This window comes from Prenolepis imparis, unplaced genomic scaffold (genome assembly GCF_030444845.1).
Source record: "Prenolepis imparis isolate NDT839.2.m4 unplaced genomic scaffold, iyPreImpa1.0 SCAF_7, whole genome shotgun sequence".
NCBI lineage: Eukaryota > Metazoa > Arthropoda > Insecta > Hymenoptera > Formicidae > Prenolepis > Prenolepis imparis.
In genome coordinates this window covers 14,465,440-14,483,062 of record NW_028141165.1, presented here as the reverse complement: position 1 = coordinate 14,483,062, position 17,623 = coordinate 14,465,440, and the positions used below count along the sequence as shown (strand labels likewise).

Sequence of the window (17,623 nt, the reverse complement as noted above, 5' to 3'; positions counted from 1 at the left end):
ATGTTTGGATTATATATCTTATTCTGGAACGAATATGTCTTATCTTTTGCGCGTTAATTAAGATTTTTTTCTAATTTTATTATTACACATTGCTTATATAATTAACAAATATTGCTAAATGTTAATTACTTGCTATACTAAAATATTAATAAACAATTTTATTTATACCATTATTATTTATATAAATAATTATTATTTACATGAAGACAATAGATAATGGAAATATATTATTTGAATACTATTATTTAATTGAAAAGTTGTTTAAACAATATAACCGAAATTGCTATTAGTGTAATTATTTACATTAACGGCCATAATTCCATCAATTTTGATTTTGATATATTATAGAAATATAAGGGTACTTATTATTGACTAATCGACGGTCTCGTATAGTTTTTGAAATATTTATATAAATGTTTTTAAAAAAATATGTAGGCAAAAGGGAAAACATAACAGAATCTATAATTATACAATTCCATCAATTTATATTTTTTTGCGTGAAGCGAAATCCGATATCGCCTGATCTATAATTGTACAGTACGTATATTAGCAAAAGATACATTCCATCGCTCGATGCTTATAAAATGATATTTATAATTATGTAGTTTCACATAAATTTGTGACTTTCCGTGCAAAGTGAGGAGATTTTACTATTGTCGGTTTGCACCGAAAGTATCGCGTGAGTGAATGGAGAGAGCGAACCTTTACGCAAAAAAATTATAAATTCACAGAATCGAATAATTATAGATTCTGTTTTGCGTCAAAAGATCACGTAAATCTCACTTGATCACTTTATGCAAAAAATTGCAAACCTATATAAAATCTTTCTCTCTTACTTAATATAATATTGCAGTTGCACAAATTACTTTAAAACAATCTCAATATGCACAAAATAACAAGAGAAATCAATTGATATAAAGAAAACATATATAGTTTTTGAGAAAAATTATATATGTTTTCTTTATATCAATTGATTTCTTTTGTTATTTTGTGCATATATTGAGATACGATCGTCGAAAAATGAATATTTCATGAGATATTTTATATAGTTGTGAGAGAGAAACTATGTCACATTAAAATACAAAATATTTCTTCTCTAAGCTATTCACTCTTTTTGGTCATCTTACTTTTATAACTTTTTATATTAAATATTGCGAGGAATCGATTTATATAAAAAAAAAATTAAGGTGGTTCCATTTAAAAAAACTAGGTTGACCTTGAAAAAAGGCCTTTTAAAATTCTTTTTTGTTACAGCCATAGTTTCAGCAATATTTGACTGTATTAATTAAAATGAGACACCCTATATTTAGCATTTTAATATACAATATTATATATAAATCGTTAAATTTGTTATAGGTAACAGGTCATATCGTTCAACCAAGCGATGTAAGGGCCAAGCAAAGTGTTCAAGAAGTGGATACGCGTGAACAATTACGAAATGTACAACAACTACGCGTTGTTCGTTATCGATATGCTCCGGAATTCGCGCAGCACTCGGGTCTGGATGTAAAGCAGGAAGACACTGGTGTTATAGCGCAAGAAGTTCAGCAAATTTTACCGGAAGCGGTTCTACCAGCAGGTGATATAGTTCTACCAAACGGTCAAAGGATCGAAAATTTCTTGGTGGTAAATAAAGAGAGGATATTTATGGAGAATGTTGGTGCCGTCAAAGAATTATGTAAGGTAAGTTTTCAAAAAAGAAAAAATTTTATACATTATTATATAATACACATATAAAATGCAGATGACTCCAAAACCAGATGTCTATTTTGCAGATAAATTTGGAGACGATTTTTCTTTAGTGAAAATGTCGAGACATGAATAATTTTCGAATTTTAAGCGATTGAAAAAGAAGAGCTTTTTTCATAAAAACTAAACTTTGTAGAGTTAAAAGATTTTTTTTAAAAAACTATATTTTTAACGAAATAATTAATTTTAAGTCAAGTTTACTTTAATAGAATTTTAATATAGTGATCTACCTCGATATTTTTGTCAATGAAAAATCTACTTCAAATTGCAGGAAATCTACTATTATAAAAAAGAAATACATTCGATGATTTTGTGACATATGAATAAATTTAATGTACGTTCTTTATATAACGAATTTATTGCAGGTGACAGATAGTCTAGAAACGAGAATAGATCAATTAGAGAGAATAAATAAACGATTAGCAAAATTGAAACGGGGTGATAGTTTAAAGAGCTCCATCAGCACAGTATCCAGTATATCGGGCAATAAATATTCATCCTCTATCAATAATAAGTCGTCTTTGCATGGAAAGACGAAAAGGCTCGAAAGAGAAGAAGAACTTCTCTGCAGTAACAAATTTATTCAAATTATCATTGTTATACTTATTCTCATCATGGCATTTTGGTAATTGTTTTTCTTAATTCATAATACTATTTATATCCTCGACAAATTATATCTGACTGTCAATCACATTATATTATCTATTTAAAAATAAAAATAAAATAAAACATTGATCTTATCTAAATAATTATCTAGATACTTTTATCTAGATAACAAAAAGAAAACATTGTTAATGAACAGATCCAAATAAATCTACTGGCAAAGTTTCCAATTTTATTTCTATAAAATTATTATTATTATTTCTATAAAATATCTTCTCTAATTAATACATTAATAATAATAATAATATATTTTTTAATAATTAATAATATTTTCAGCCTAGTTGCAATGGCAACTTTATATTTCTTGGAATACCAGAAACGCAGTAACATTGAATGGTCGACCATGGCAAGCAATGGAATGTTGGCCATCGGTCCAGCTCATCCATCGACGATGTCCACCATTTCTAATTACGAGCACCGATACAATTCATTGCTGCATAGTACATTGTCTCCTTTGTACACGAAGCACGGATCTTACACGAGGGGATTGGACGGAGGATTATCCGTTAAAAGTAATTCCCTGACGACATCACCACCTCACACAAAACAGCAATTGTATTCGCAGGAGATAACGTGGTATCCGATAAGTCATCCGGGTTCCCAGCCTAAACTCGAAAAAAATAAGTCAGTAAATTTTTTTGTCATAAAAGAAGAACATCTCATTGTATATATTTTATTAAAACTGTTTTATATTCGTAATTTATTTTTCAGCGAATTCCCTGGAAACTGGCTCAGTAGAAATGGCGCGGGCGCCGTTCCTAGCAACGTGGATGAAAACGATCAGAGCTCAGACGTAGAGTCTTCACCTGCTAACAAAGGTCCGATTCCATTGGGCAGACCTGAAGAATGTCCCGCGCACTTTACAGAGCTCGAAAGTCCATGCCAGGTAGGATATCTGTTTTCATCTGATGTTTTCTTAAATTTTAAAATAAGAATATTATTTTATTTTATGTATATAATTTGGTATTAATTAAATCGAATGAACGTTCTATCTTTCAGATATATTGTTGCACAGCTGAGATCCATCAGTTGGAAGATCCTCAGCCTGATCATCCATCAGAAAAGAAATCCATTTGTAAGTGTCATATCAGTTTCTTTATTGAATTTCAAGCGTATATATATTATATAAATTACAAATACAATAAATTACAATAATATTATATAAATTACAATAATAATACTTGACAAACTTATTTATTCGGTAAATCTCTATATTATTAATATATCTTTTCCCAATGACTTTGATATTAACATATTTTATCAAAACTTAAAGTAATTTCAAATAGTTTTTGCCCGTCGCTTTTATTATTTGTTTATTAAAAAATTATTAAATAAAATCAAATATTATCTGCATATCAAAAGGATTGATTTGATATTAATATAAGGTAGAAGATCATCCCGAACTATTTGTATAAATTTATGTCAAGATTAAGATTCTGAAGGGAGAGGAAAGTGAAGGTAAAATCTCTACTAATGTATAGAAATTTACTCTTTATTTTGTGTGTTATTTTTAGCAGATCACTTGGAACAGCCATTGAGCATGCCGCATGAAGAGAAACGGAAATTAGCTAAAGGTTTTCAAAATGGCATCAGTCCATCCAATCCTAGCACTCAAACTCTTGTGAAAGAGGTAATAATAATATTAACATAAACTTTGTTTTACTATAATTTTGCAATCATTCATTTTTTACTATGAGTATATATCTTTCTCTTTTATTTTGACTTGAGGAATATGTCTCAAAAGTTTGTTTAAATATTTTGTAAATGCTCTATATTATTATATAGTACATATTATATTATTATCTTTCTTGGATATCTTTCATATGACAAATAATATACAGGATGGCCCAATTTAAATGACGCAGGCAAATATCTCGAAAAATATGAAAGATACGGAAAAACGTTTCAAACAAAATTTGTACGGCTTAAAGGGGGACATAAAATAGTTGCAAAGATTTGACCTTGGATAGTCGTTTGAAGGTCATGTGAAGGTCATCTTCAATTTCTTAAATAAAACCTACTATTTTTTTATTGCATATTCTTGTAGCTTATCTCGAGAGCTTTCCAAAACACTATAATAAAATATTTTTCTCTTAAATACTTTTTGAGTTATAAGGCTTGAAATTAACCATTTTTTGACATAAAATGTAAAATATATCTTGTAAAATATTCAGTTTTTGGTAATCTTACCTTAATATTTTTATGCATAGAATAATATAAGCTAGATTAATCAATTTTGGTGTAAAGAAAACACATAGTTTAAAAAAAAGTATGTAATTTGCAACCATTTTTTTTTTTAAATCAATTATGTGCTTTCTTTACACCAATTAATTAGACAAATCTTTGCCACTATCTTATGTCCCCCTTAAAGCCATACAAATTTTGTTTGAAACGCTTTTTCGTATCTTTCATATTTTTCGAGATATTTGCCATTTAAAATGGGCCACCCTGTATAAATGGATCTATTTTACAGATTAATTACAAGTATTTGCATAAACGAGCAAGGCGAGAAACTGGTGGAGATTGGGGAGAGGTGGCGAGTAACGCCGCGGGATTATTACCTCCGGAACCCAGACCACAATTGTTCGTGGTGGCGAAAAATTTCAACACTTCCCTAGATCAGAGATATTGTTCGCCATCGTCGCCGGACACCCCGAACAATATCAGTTGTATCATACCTTTGTCGAAACACATGCCAGATACGCATTTAACATTACATTTCGTGTAAGTTTTTAGCATGTGCGTATATATATGTATACTTTTATCTGGATATATATTATAGATGTATACTAAGTTTCTGTTCAATGCATTTAATATGCAATTTTAGAGGGATGCCGTATTGGCAGATCGTGCAGCAGTGTCCCTTTTCGCCGAACTCCAATATTGACGAAACGATGGTGTGCGGCTGGACTTACACTGTGCCCCAACAAGCTCAGTATATCGAAAATAATAATCAACCGGGCGATCAGTCGTTCTCACTCGACGTCGCTCATTATCTTAGGAAGACTTTGAAGTTCCGAATACCTACGATACAACCTCAAGAGGTAATTATTATATATTTGATATAAATTCTTCACAATATTTAGAAGGACAGGGTATATATTACACTTCCGGGTAAAACCTTGAAAATCTGATATTCTCAGGGAATTTGATTGAGATTCAGGGAATTTTTTAAAAAAATTGCTCTTTTGATAATTTTATTCTTATTTAGCACTTAAGAAACATATGTCTAACATATCTTTGCAATATTTAAGTTTTTTTAAAAGAATAAAAAATTGATTTTTTTAATTGAAGATCTATTTTTCATGTATCAAGATCTTATGTAAGTTTCATAAAAAATTGTTCAATTTTTTGTAATAGGTAATATTTAAATAAATTAGTACTCCGTATTTATTTAATAAATAAATAATAATTTAATAAATAATTTATTTAAATAAATTAGTATTCCTTAAGACATTTATACTAAATTATTTTTTGTTTTATATATTTATCATATATTTTTGCATATATTTTTAGTATTTAGATATAGTGATATATCGCACTTATTGTCCAAATTAATTTTACAATTAATAAATCAATATTAAATGCTAGAAGAACTGCACTCTTAATAACAACTTTGGTATCGTATGAATAGAAAACATTATATATATAGAAAGCGCATACAGCAAAGAAACTTATTTTAAAAAGCTGCATCTACAAATTTTCCTTTTTAATTTTAAACGAAAATATCTGGAAGATCAGGGAATTCTCAGGGAAATTTTTTACAAAATTTGAGTAGACACCCTGAAGGGTGAACCATTTTAATGCCCCACCCTATATATATATATATATATATATATATATATATATATATGTATATCTTTTTTCCTACATAAAGAAAAAAATTATTGTTACATTAAAGACTTGAAAATGACATCTTGTTTAATATTATGAGCTCTACACTAATTTTGTTAATTACTTTATTACAGAATATTTGCAGAAACAAACATGGTGTCGATTATTTGGAATTTACATTGCACTTTTATCGAGATTGCGAAGAACAATAAATATTTTTCTTTCTTGTACAGTGCACAAATGTTGTAGTAAGAAATTTAACGATAAATTTTTAAGAATCTAACAAAAGAGTTAGACTTTCCACCTTAAGAATAAATAAGCCTTCGTGCCTTTGTAATCTTTGTTCTCTGCTTTTCGTAGTTTGCAGGACATACATGTATTTTATATACATATATCATTGTATTGCATTATACACACATATAGTATATTATTTACTAATATAAACGTAAAATATATACATGATTTAGAATTCTAGTTAGTATAACATATCATATATATTACGCAGGAAATTTCTTTAAATATTTTATCATGCGAGAGAAAAGATATATGATAATTATTTTATTCATCGCAATTATATATAGATAGCAAATAATATGACAAACGAACAATCATGTTGTAGTTGATGGGTATAATATTATTTCTCACATTATAAATTTATTCAATATATCTTACCATATTTTGCTATATTATGTTAACAAATTTTGAATTTGATGCATCGTCAATGCGCCAAAATAATATTACTCGGATGTAAAGTGTTAAATATATAAAATTATCCATAAAGTTTCGCATGGAATCAGAAGATATAGAATATTCCAAATTGTAAATCGGAAATATTGATGCCTCGACATTTTTGCTAAAAAAAATTGTCTTCCCAAATTGCTGGTATTACTATTAAAAAAATATTTGGTGGATGCAACACACCTTGTATATTATTATCTGTATATTGACCTTGGGCGGCGTCTCCAAGGTTAGTGAAGGTTAACCTTAAGTGAAGGTGAGAATGAATTTTGAAGAAAATAAAAAAATTAGATAAAAGTTGTTCAAATTAATTAGTAGAAAAAGATGTTATAATAAAAAATATGGGTTTCCATTTAAAAAATTTATTCTCACCTTCACTTGACCTTGGAGACGCCGCCCAAGGTCATATGAATATTACTATGTTATGCCCCCCCCCCCCCCTACAACTTTTGTAGGAAACATTTTTTTATTTAACGCAGTGTTTCTGAGATATTTGAGTGGGTCCTTTAAAATGGGACACCCGGTATATTATAATAAGTAAATCAGAGATTTTATTATATTTTATTTTATATACCCATCAACAAGTTACATCTTTTTTATTTATTTTATTGTTAATACTCTTTTGAAACTTCCTATAGCATAAAAAGGTTGCAGACATATTGCAAAATAATTTTATTCAAAAATTGCAAAACATTGCTGTAAGATTGTAGCAACAACGTTAAAATCATTTTGTAAGCATGTATTTCTACATTTGGTATATCTTTTATGTAGCTGAGATTTTAATTTCTGAGATACACTGACTTACAAATAACACTTTCTTATATATATTGTATAATATATATGATATATATATATCATACTATTACTAATCTATAACGGCATTTTAAATATTTACAAAAAATTGAATAAGCTTATTATTATTATCATGAAAAAATATGTGTCGCGTGAAAAAAGTATGATAGTATTTAGTTGTAAAAAGTCATACATGCTGCTATATAATAAATTTTATTTCATAATTGTGTAAAAATAACAATATACTGATATACGCATTTAATGTAAAATTATATCATATATATTGTTACTCAAGAACAATACACATAATTTACCGTTAACGTCGATTAAGTTATATATCTACATACATGCAATTATAATTTGAATAATTTTTATTCAAAGTAACAGAATAGATATATCTCATCGAGGCAACTAATCATTTTAATATTTCAGATATTATAGAGAGAGAGAATTGCGAGTTCCTAAAAATATTGTACAGTAAATATATTTAATGCGTATTAGAGTCTACATATGCACATACTTTGCCACACTTTTATGTTAAAAAATTAAATAGGCATAAATAATATCTTAGAGTAAAAAACAATTATTATTATTCAGTAAACATATATTATATATATTCGGCTGATTATGTACGCGTGTACTGATTTTAATTTTTATATAATGGAATGAAAAGAACAATTTTTTTAATTTAAAAATAATAGTCGACGATATATGTATAAATTATATGACTAACATTTGAATTCGCTTAATGACGATATATAAAGCGCACTTTTATTATCAAAATGTGAATCATATAATGTTATCGAAATTGTTTAACTAGCAATTTTTAAGCGGTTTAATTATTTATATATATTAATAATTATATATACATTCTTGCCGTCCACGCGTATATTCTGTATGAAGGGAAGAGTAGTTTATATATACACTGAACATTATACTTTATCGATTGATTGTACCATATACACAGCTCAGTGCACAAATTTGTGATGTATTGTAGAGAAACTGGAGAATTTTTGGATAATTAATATATATATATATTTAACTATAATTATTATATATATAGTAGAATAATATAGAACATTGTTAACGCGATATCTGTAGATTTTATTTATTGATTGAATTTATGTTGTTACAATATGTAACAAATGTTGTTACGTTACATAAAAGTTTTTTTAATTTATTATTTTAACAATTTTTTTCGTTAAAAATGTTTTTTATAAGATATATACAATATCATATCATTTGTATGATATGTGATAAAGAAGAAAGAAATAATCTTGAAAAACGCTGGAAAACAAATTGTTATTGTAAGATATGAGAAACTCATTCGTTTCATTTTTTTCTGTATGCATATGTATATTTCAAATTTTTTTTTATACTTTCCTCTAATCACTCCTTCCTATCATTATTTAATGTTATTAATACGTTTTAAATTTTAATGTAAACGCTGTTATTTTATTATAATTTTTGTATCTTGATTTATAAAACAATAATCTATAATAATAGTATACAAAATAGAATAAGATATACACATGTAATATATAAAATTATGTATAGTAATAAGATATATCATGATATGAGTAAAAATATTTTTAAGCTCTATCTTTTGCGCACATTTTTTTTCTGCGAACAATGAATTTATATTCATATATAATTATATCGTATTTTTATCAAATAATTTGTATGTTTATTATTTGTTATTTTAATTAAAAACAGAATTATAATTGTGCATATATACACACATTACATAATATATTTGTGTGTATATATATTTTATTAAATATGCATTGAAATAACGATACGTAAACAAGTGATACGTATAATAAATTATGCTCTTCGAGAATTAATAAATAAATTAAATTTATGTATCACACAAGTTGGACAAAATTTGATAGAAATCAAACAAGTAGTTTTTAATTATTAGAGCTGAAATGGCAATATTATTTAGCACATCGTAGATATTTATTGCGTCTTCATGGGTGGAACGATCCAAAAGAAAGGAAGAATTTGGCACATCGTTACGGAAACACAATGAAACAATTTCACGCATGAACATTAAGTTTTGTTTTAAACTTATTGTTACATTAAACAAATGTCTGGAAGTTAACGGATATTTTCTTGAACATTTAATAAAATAACTTTGATGCAGACAAGACATTTAATTTTTCAATTTATTTTGATGGAATTGTGTAACTTAATGTAGTCAAAAAATAATTTCAAATATATATATAAATGCACATTTATTCCAGCATCAGCAAATACATATTCAATACATATTGCTGTTAAACAACAAAAAATTCATATTTAAAGAATTGTGAATTTTTGGATATATTTTAGTGATTCACTACTAGATATTCTGTGTGTGTGTGTGTGTGTGTGTGTGTGTATTAGAAATGCATACATTTTTCTCTATTTAGAACGATGCTGCTGTCTCATCGAAATCTTTACAAAGTAAATATTTTTATGATACATATCCTCAAGAATATATTCCTGCGATGGTGCTGGATAGATTTAATATTACTTCAACTACTTTACGTATTTACACGCATATCAATATAAAACTTTTTACATTTTATTTAAGTTAACAAGGTGCTCTTTCTAGAACTTTTTCATGGTCGATAATGATCGTAGAAGAGAAATATAGAAATCTACTTATATATACATATTTAAATCATATCAAATAACTTTCAAAAGGTTTGTAAATAATTAAATCGTAGCGAATAGTGTATACACAATACGTATAAAATAAAAATATAGAAAAATCACAGATAACATTTTACAGTCTAAGTCTTTAAGAAACGTATATATATAAATATATATGTATAAAATCCGTATTATAATTCACAAATTCATACTTATAATAAACAACACATGATAGACATTACAATTTCTTATGTAATTCTGCTTATAATATATTATCCCATTGAACATAATAAGAATACGTATTTTTTCACATACTTATTTGCATATAAAATATTAATTTTAGAATATATCCTGCATTATTATACATTACATATATACATAAAATTATATTATTACAATTCATAAAACGAAAAAGAATAGTGTTCAGAAGACAGACCAAAGTGTGAATGATTATGTATTGTTTCATCACAGAAATTCTTGAAATATTCCCTCTGTATATAATAAAAGTATATACTTAAGATATACTAAAATAACATAATACCATTTCTTTAATTAAAATATAATGTCTATTAAGAATATGTCTATTAACAAAAATTATACGGACTATGTATATTAACAATATACAATTGCTTAAAAATACACATCATTTTACGTTTCATTGTAATTATATTTCTCTATATTGAAACATTTCGTAGCATATGTGTCTGAACATCAGTTTTATAAATGTTTCACATTGTTCTTTACGAAGAACGATTATTACCAACCACTATGGTTCTATTTACTTCAATCGTACCATTAAAATCTATGAACTACTTTAAACAAACGATAAAAAAAAACTTTATACGTATAGGCTCGATGTTTTTTTTACTTTACGCATAGATTTCTTTATCACATCTGAAGTAACATTGATTAATTGTGTCGTTTTGCGCCAGTTATTGCACCATTGCTAATATATATAATTCGAATAGATATCATGAAGAAGAGAGATCACATTATATACATTTGATGCTTTTATTACAAAAAATCAAATTATTTTTCTCTTTTATGTTCCTTTTGTTCGTCCGATGGCTCTTCGCGAACGGCTAATACCATTCTTAACATAAGAACGGCGAGCAATTTGTCCAAGGGATCCATAAATCCTCGTTGTATCCACTTCGGGATCGTCGTACGTGCATGAGAGAATCCCAATTTTTGAAGAATATAATCGATGCCGTAAGGTTCTATACTTTTGCCGGCCCATGAGAGTAGCCTTGAAAAAACAGAAAAAAAATACACATATAAGCTTTTATCTCTATCTATTCTGCTATTCTCAATCATCTGTGACAAAAAGAGATCTTATTTAAGGTTCCTGAGTCCTCGTCGCGGTCATGTTAGATTGTGACGTCAGAGGCGAGAAAGCACACGCTGAAAATTCTTGGATGCCATTTTTAAATGAAAAGATATTTCGATGAAACACTCTTTCAGATGGCTTTAGCACACTTTTAAAATACTCAAAAACTATTCTTTTCCCTTGATAGTCAATCAATAACCGTAAAATGATCGTGATATTAGACTTTGGTCATGCGGAATGACTGCGCATGTGCAAAGACCAGACGAACCTCATATTACAGTCATTTTACAGTTGATTGAATATAAAAAGAAAATAATAGTTTTCGAGGTATTTTAAGAGTGCTAAAGCCATCTGAAGTGCTGTTTCATGTTTAAGAAACGTATGTATATATGTATAAAACCGTATTATAATTCACAAATTCATACTTATAATAAACAACACATATGATAGACATTACAATTTCTTATGTAATTCTGCTTATAATATATATCTTTTTATTTCGAAATGGCATCTAACAATAAGAATTTTTAGCGTGTGTTTTCTCGCCTCCAATGTTGTGCTTAGATGATTTTAAAATTAGCTAGATAAAGATGAGATGAAAATATGTTAATTCATCTTGGATAAGATGAAGATGATTTTGTTTTAAATATATCTGGATAAAAGATAAAATTATATGGCGATTCATCTAGATAACTTCCAGATAATATTATTTTTAAAACCGCTTATATAAACAGTTAAAAAATGTAAATAAATAAAAATGTAATGTAAAATAAAAAAATGTAAATTATAAAAGAGATATAAAAATATATTCATACTTTTATTTATAAGTTTTTATCGTTTATTGCTCAAGTTCTACTACTTAAGTATTTTTATGTGCTATGACTCTAAACCAAATTATCTGAACATTCGTCTAGATAATTTAGTAAAGATAACACTTTTTTCATCTTGTAAAATGCAGATATAGATAATACATATTTTTATTATCTATATAACGATAAGATGACGCCAAAATTTCATCTAGATGATCATTTATATAATTTTATTTAGATAACAGCAAACACTGCTCGCCTCTGACGTCACAATTCCAACATGGTCGGCGAGAAACCAGGAGGCTTAAAAAGCTAACTCACCTTACTGTCGGTTCCAAGTGCCACGTTTTACATCTATACGACCGCCAGTCTTTTATAAACATTTCAGCCGGGTCGAACTGCTTGCGTTTCTTCTCATCTTCCGAAGCTACACTGGATACATTAGATACGTTAGCCGCTGCACTCGCGTTTATATTCTTTCTCTCTTGCTGATCAGGACTGTGTGCTCTCGCACCCATGTTTTGCATCGTGTGCTATTAATAGAAAAAAAATTTAATTGAAATTAAGAATATCCCCCTTTCTTCCTCTGACAGATAAAAAGCTATTTTAAATGTATCTTGAGATTTTTCTAAAAGTCCTTACCACTCTTTCCTTTTCTTTTACATACGATGTAATGAGATCATGTAGGAAAAAGAAGGCTTCAGCGTCAACGGTGACAAATATGTGATCTTCAAATTCCGTTATGAAACTGCATTCGACTAATGGTTTCTCACCTGCAAATCGAAATAATAGATAATACACATAGACATATGTATATATAAAACAAGCGTTTCTTCAACCATTTTATTAAATAAAATATAATTAAAAATATTTAAAAAATATTAATTATTAAATCTAAACATTTTTGTATACTATTAGAACTATATATTCTACAACATACACTCTCTTATAAATATATCTAAATAGTACAACTAATTTCCTATGCTTACTTAAACATTCCTAGTCGGTTATATCAAATAATTATAAAGGAAGATGTTATAAAAGTGCTAATTTTCGCCTTCAATATTCCAATATATTTTGACTTTCATATATTTGTTTTTCTTTTATTGTTCAATCCATTTCAAATGATTTAAATCATTATCTCGATAGAAACGCTAATAAATCATCCTTGGAAATATATGGAAAATTGTAATATCTAATAAAAATATATGTAAAGATAACAAATGGAAAACGGTTTAAAAAATTTTTATAGATATTGCTTTATTTTAAAATCGTTTTTCATTAAAAATCGTAAGAAGCGTTTTTTTATAGGCGAAAGTATAAGTTGACACTATTACAAATCATACAGTGTATAAGAGTCTCTAAAATTCATAATTCAAATGCTATTATTTCCTGTTCTATGTAATCAATATTTCTTTTATTTTTTTGCCGCTATCAGAATAGTTAAAATAATAATTACTAAACATTTCAAAAATATCGTAAGAAAGTGCCTCTTGCGATCTATCAACTCTATCTTAAGCATCTACATAATAAAGCATACTAAACAGGTCTCTTTAATACCTCTTACCAGATATAATAAACTTCACATTCTCTGTACTTACTGTATAAAATATGCTTAGGAAGTCCTAAAATTATATGAAAAAACCAATTGCAGAATAATTCGCGCAGTGAAAAATGTATAAATATTATGATTTGTACTTAAAACAATTCAACAAAAAAAAACAACTTGACACGATATACACTTATATATGTATATATAATTTATATTTTTGAATAAAACGATTGCAAATAATTAATACATCCATTGCATATCATTATGTGTGTGTTTATCTCTTATTTTCACATCTCAGAAAATTACTTGTTCGACAGCAGTCGATTTTTATATGTAAGGACAAGTGACAGATTGACAGAGATGCATTTTAATAATTGAAAAAAATCGATTTATACGTACCTAAAACATCCGGCGTTCTGGCGGTTTGTAAATGTTCAGTTTTCAGATGCAGCTGCAACGAAGGCAAGGCAAATATCACCTCTCGTGTGTGCGAATGTTCTTGAAGCTTGCCGGATATTGCGGACGTGCTTCTTCCACGCGATGTGTTATTACCATCCACAGATGTACTTTCCATCTTGTCTCTCTCGACGCACGGAAATCTATCTACCGCTATATAATGAAAAGAACAGAGAAAGAGATGAATAGTATACAGTGTTAGAGATAAAAGAAATTAATAAGATGAATTTTTATACGGATTTAATACGTACCGTCGATCTCGCTACTAGCAAATGCATAATGAAACCATTCTTGCAGAGATTTAAACTGCGGTGGAAATAAAACGCTTCGACTTAATCTACAGACGGTTGCCATGGAGTGATGTCTCGCGTGTTGCTCCTGCTGATGACCCAGACTGATGGTCAACGTTTGTACGACGTGAACATCGCATGTGTTGGGTGCTACGAAGAAAATTTAAATAAATTGATATAATGTTTATATAAAAATACTTTAGCACGTAATATTTAGGACTCCTGGTTCCTCGCCGATCATGTTGGAATTGTGCGTCAGAGGCGAGAGAACAAAAATTCTTAGATGCCATTTCGAAATAAAAAGATATTTCGATGAAACAGCACTTCAGATGGCTTCAGCACATTCTTAAAATACCTCGAAAACTATCCTTTCCCCTTTATAATCAATCGACAGCTGTAAAATGACTGTAATATGAGGCTTAGTCTGGTCTTTGCACATGCGCAGTCATTCCGCATAACAAAGTCTGATATCACGATCATTTTACGGTTATTGATTGACTGTCAAGGGAAAAGAATAGTTTACACAAAGTATTTTAAAGATGTGCTAAAACCATCCGAAATAGTATATCATCGAAAAATATCTTTTCATTTAAAAATTACTTCTAAGAATTTTCAGCGTGTGCTTTCTCGCCTCTGACGTCACAATCTAACATGGCGAAGACAGGAGCCTTAGGCCCTGCGCACAATAGAGAAAATATTAGAAATAAATATTAAATTAATATAATATTAGGGAAAACATTAGGAATAAATATTAAGAATAAATATAAATATTAGTTTTTTTGATTTTATTATTTTAAAAAATAATTCCTATTAGAAAAATATAAATTCAAGTATAAAGGACTAATAAGAGCTAATAAACTAGTAAGTTTATTAGCTCTTATTAGCCTTTATACCCGAATTTGTATTTTTATATCAGAGTTTTTTCGATTTGATTATTTTAAAATAATTCTTATTCCTAATATTTAATAATTATTCCTAATATTTTCTCTATTGTGCGCAGGGCCTTAATATAGTTATATTTACTTTCGACACTCGGTATTTCTTGCGCTTCCGTAGCGAAACTTATACAGGGCTCCTTCAGGGAGAATAGAGCCCAACTCTTGCTCTTGAAGTTAATTCCATGGAAACACGCTAAACTAATGTTAGAGCCATGAAGTTCCATCGTGCCGCCGAGGACGGTTCCGGTTGACGGCAGAGAAAATCTTAAGCTTCCTAATTGAAGACCGGCTACTTGGGCTAAGACCCTTTGCCAGTGTCTATGATGCCTAGCGTCCGATATCGCAGTCTGATTTAAGCTCCACGGACCCCCTATAATAAATTTTAATTAGCATTGTACGTCTTTATATCGTGAAGAGGGTGATCAATCATCATAGCAGCTTGTATTTACCATCGGATCTCTTCTTCTGTTGCCTCTTTTTAAAACTGCTGTTATTTATTCTTTGATGTTTCGGTTGCAACGAACTGAATACACGTTTGCTACTCTTAAACTGTTGACTGAAGAATTCGTCCAGTTTGTAAAACATCTTCAGCAAGTCAGCTGTTGTCGACTTGCTGATCATGATTTGTAGTTGATCCCAACCCAGATCACCGTGCATAAAAATGATGGCGGGCCTGTGTACATGTTAAAATTTCTTCATTTATTTATTATTATACATTGTTACTATACATATGACAATATAACATTTGTCAATTTTATTAAAATCGATCGAAACGTATATATACCTTCGTGTTGGCATGAAAGCATCACCATTACTGCTACGATTAATTTTCCACTCATCTCTGAGAGTAACGTCCAACGAAGACACTCGAGACATTAACACACTTGTTCCCATATAATCCAATCGTAATTCTAATGCAAATAATTTCAATCCTACCGTATGATCAGGCTCTATTCCAGGTTCTTCTCGAATATATACTATAATATATAAAAAAAGTAGATTAAATTCTATATTAACTTATCAATATATTTAAATGCTTAATATAGGGTGTCCCACTTTAATTAATGTAATCGAATATTGGTGAAATTATGATACTGTAATAAAAAAATATTTTTTTAAAAATTAAGAGAACCTTAGAGCAATATTCGACTATATTAATTAAAAGGACCTTGGTATAAGAAAAAAAAAACTCACTGTAAGTATCGATTTTACTCAATTCGATGGTTCCACCGACTATACCACCTTTCGCGTCTAGACTCGATCCTCCGAGACCGATGCCTATATACAGATTTTTATGTCCTGTACTGCCAATAGACAATCTACCGTCCGATCTGAAGTCTTTTGTCATCCAGCTAACGTTGCCCATCACGTTACCCATATTCATATGTACGTTCAAACGCGTAAAATTCACGGCGAATAACACCAAGGTCTCCCACGCGGATTCTCTCAATTTGATCTCGGATGATATTTGCTTGTCCGTAGTAAAGCTCCACGCTTTTCCAATATCTGATAATAAAGATGACAATAACGTATTATAATAATTGTTTTTATAGAAGCTCGAGTTTGTTTTAGTCTATTTTATTTTTTAAAATGTTTTATTATACAGGGTGTTCCAAAAGTTCTGCAATTATCTCGAAAACAGGCTTTTCAAATCATTCCTGTTCAGCTTATCTCGAGAGCTTTTCAAAACACTATAAAAGTATTTTTTTCATTCAGTGCTTTTCGAATTATAAATGCTTGAAGTTTACAGTATTTTGACATAAAATATAAAATGTCTTGTAAAATATTTAGTTTTCGATAATCTTACCTTAATACTTTTATGCATAAAA

The 17,623-nt window shown here is 28.6% G+C and overlaps 2 protein-coding genes across 17 annotated transcripts in view; one reads left to right on the top strand and one right to left on the bottom strand.

Annotated features, from left to right (window-relative positions):
- LOC145938872 (myelin regulatory factor homolog 1) overlaps nt 1–9,246 on the top strand; it is a 40,895-nt gene extending 31,649 nt beyond the window's left edge. For 4 of the 8 annotated variants that reach the window (XM_083042719.1, XM_083042715.1, XM_083042716.1 and 1 more), the window contains exons 10-18: nt 1,357–1,683; nt 2,115–2,374; nt 2,689–3,036; nt 3,124–3,298; nt 3,412–3,487; nt 3,927–4,042; nt 4,886–5,136; nt 5,240–5,456; nt 6,381–9,245. In XM_083042719.1, the coding sequence (XP_082898845.1) occupies nt 1,357–1,683; nt 2,115–2,374; nt 2,689–3,036; nt 3,124–3,298; nt 3,412–3,487; nt 3,927–4,042; nt 4,886–5,136; nt 5,240–5,456; nt 6,381–6,458 (1,848 nt within the window). In that variant the 3' untranslated portion in view covers nt 6,459–9,245. Of the gene's footprint in view, nt 1–1,356; nt 1,684–2,114; nt 2,375–2,688; nt 3,037–3,123; nt 3,299–3,411; nt 3,488–3,926; nt 4,043–4,885; nt 5,137–5,239; nt 5,457–6,380 lie in introns of all 8 variants that reach the window. The other 4 variants (XM_083042720.1, XM_083042718.1, XM_083042713.1 and 1 more) reach the window with 2 other exon arrangements.
- A 331-nt stretch (nt 9,247–9,577) lies between these two features.
- Tweek (transmembrane protein KIAA1109 homolog tweek) overlaps nt 9,578–17,623 on the bottom strand; it is a 39,285-nt gene continuing 31,239 nt past the window's right edge. For 3 of the 9 annotated variants that reach the window (XM_083042704.1, XM_083042707.1, XM_083042712.1), the window contains exons 42-50: nt 16,989–17,300; nt 16,579–16,771; nt 16,244–16,467; nt 15,880–16,164; nt 14,818–15,006; nt 14,510–14,719; nt 13,201–13,331; nt 12,880–13,091; nt 9,578–11,668 (exon numbers count right to left, since the gene is read on the bottom strand). In XM_083042704.1, the coding sequence (XP_082898830.1) occupies nt 11,449–11,668; nt 12,880–13,091; nt 13,201–13,331; nt 14,510–14,719; nt 14,818–15,006; nt 15,880–16,164; nt 16,244–16,467; nt 16,579–16,771; nt 16,989–17,300 (1,976 nt within the window). In that variant the 3' untranslated portion in view covers nt 9,578–11,448. The remainder of the gene's footprint in view (nt 11,669–12,879; nt 13,092–13,200; nt 13,332–14,509; nt 14,720–14,817; nt 15,007–15,879; nt 16,165–16,243; nt 16,468–16,578; nt 16,772–16,988; nt 17,301–17,623) is intronic. The other 6 variants (XM_083042703.1, XM_083042706.1, XM_083042705.1 and 3 more) reach the window with 3 other exon arrangements.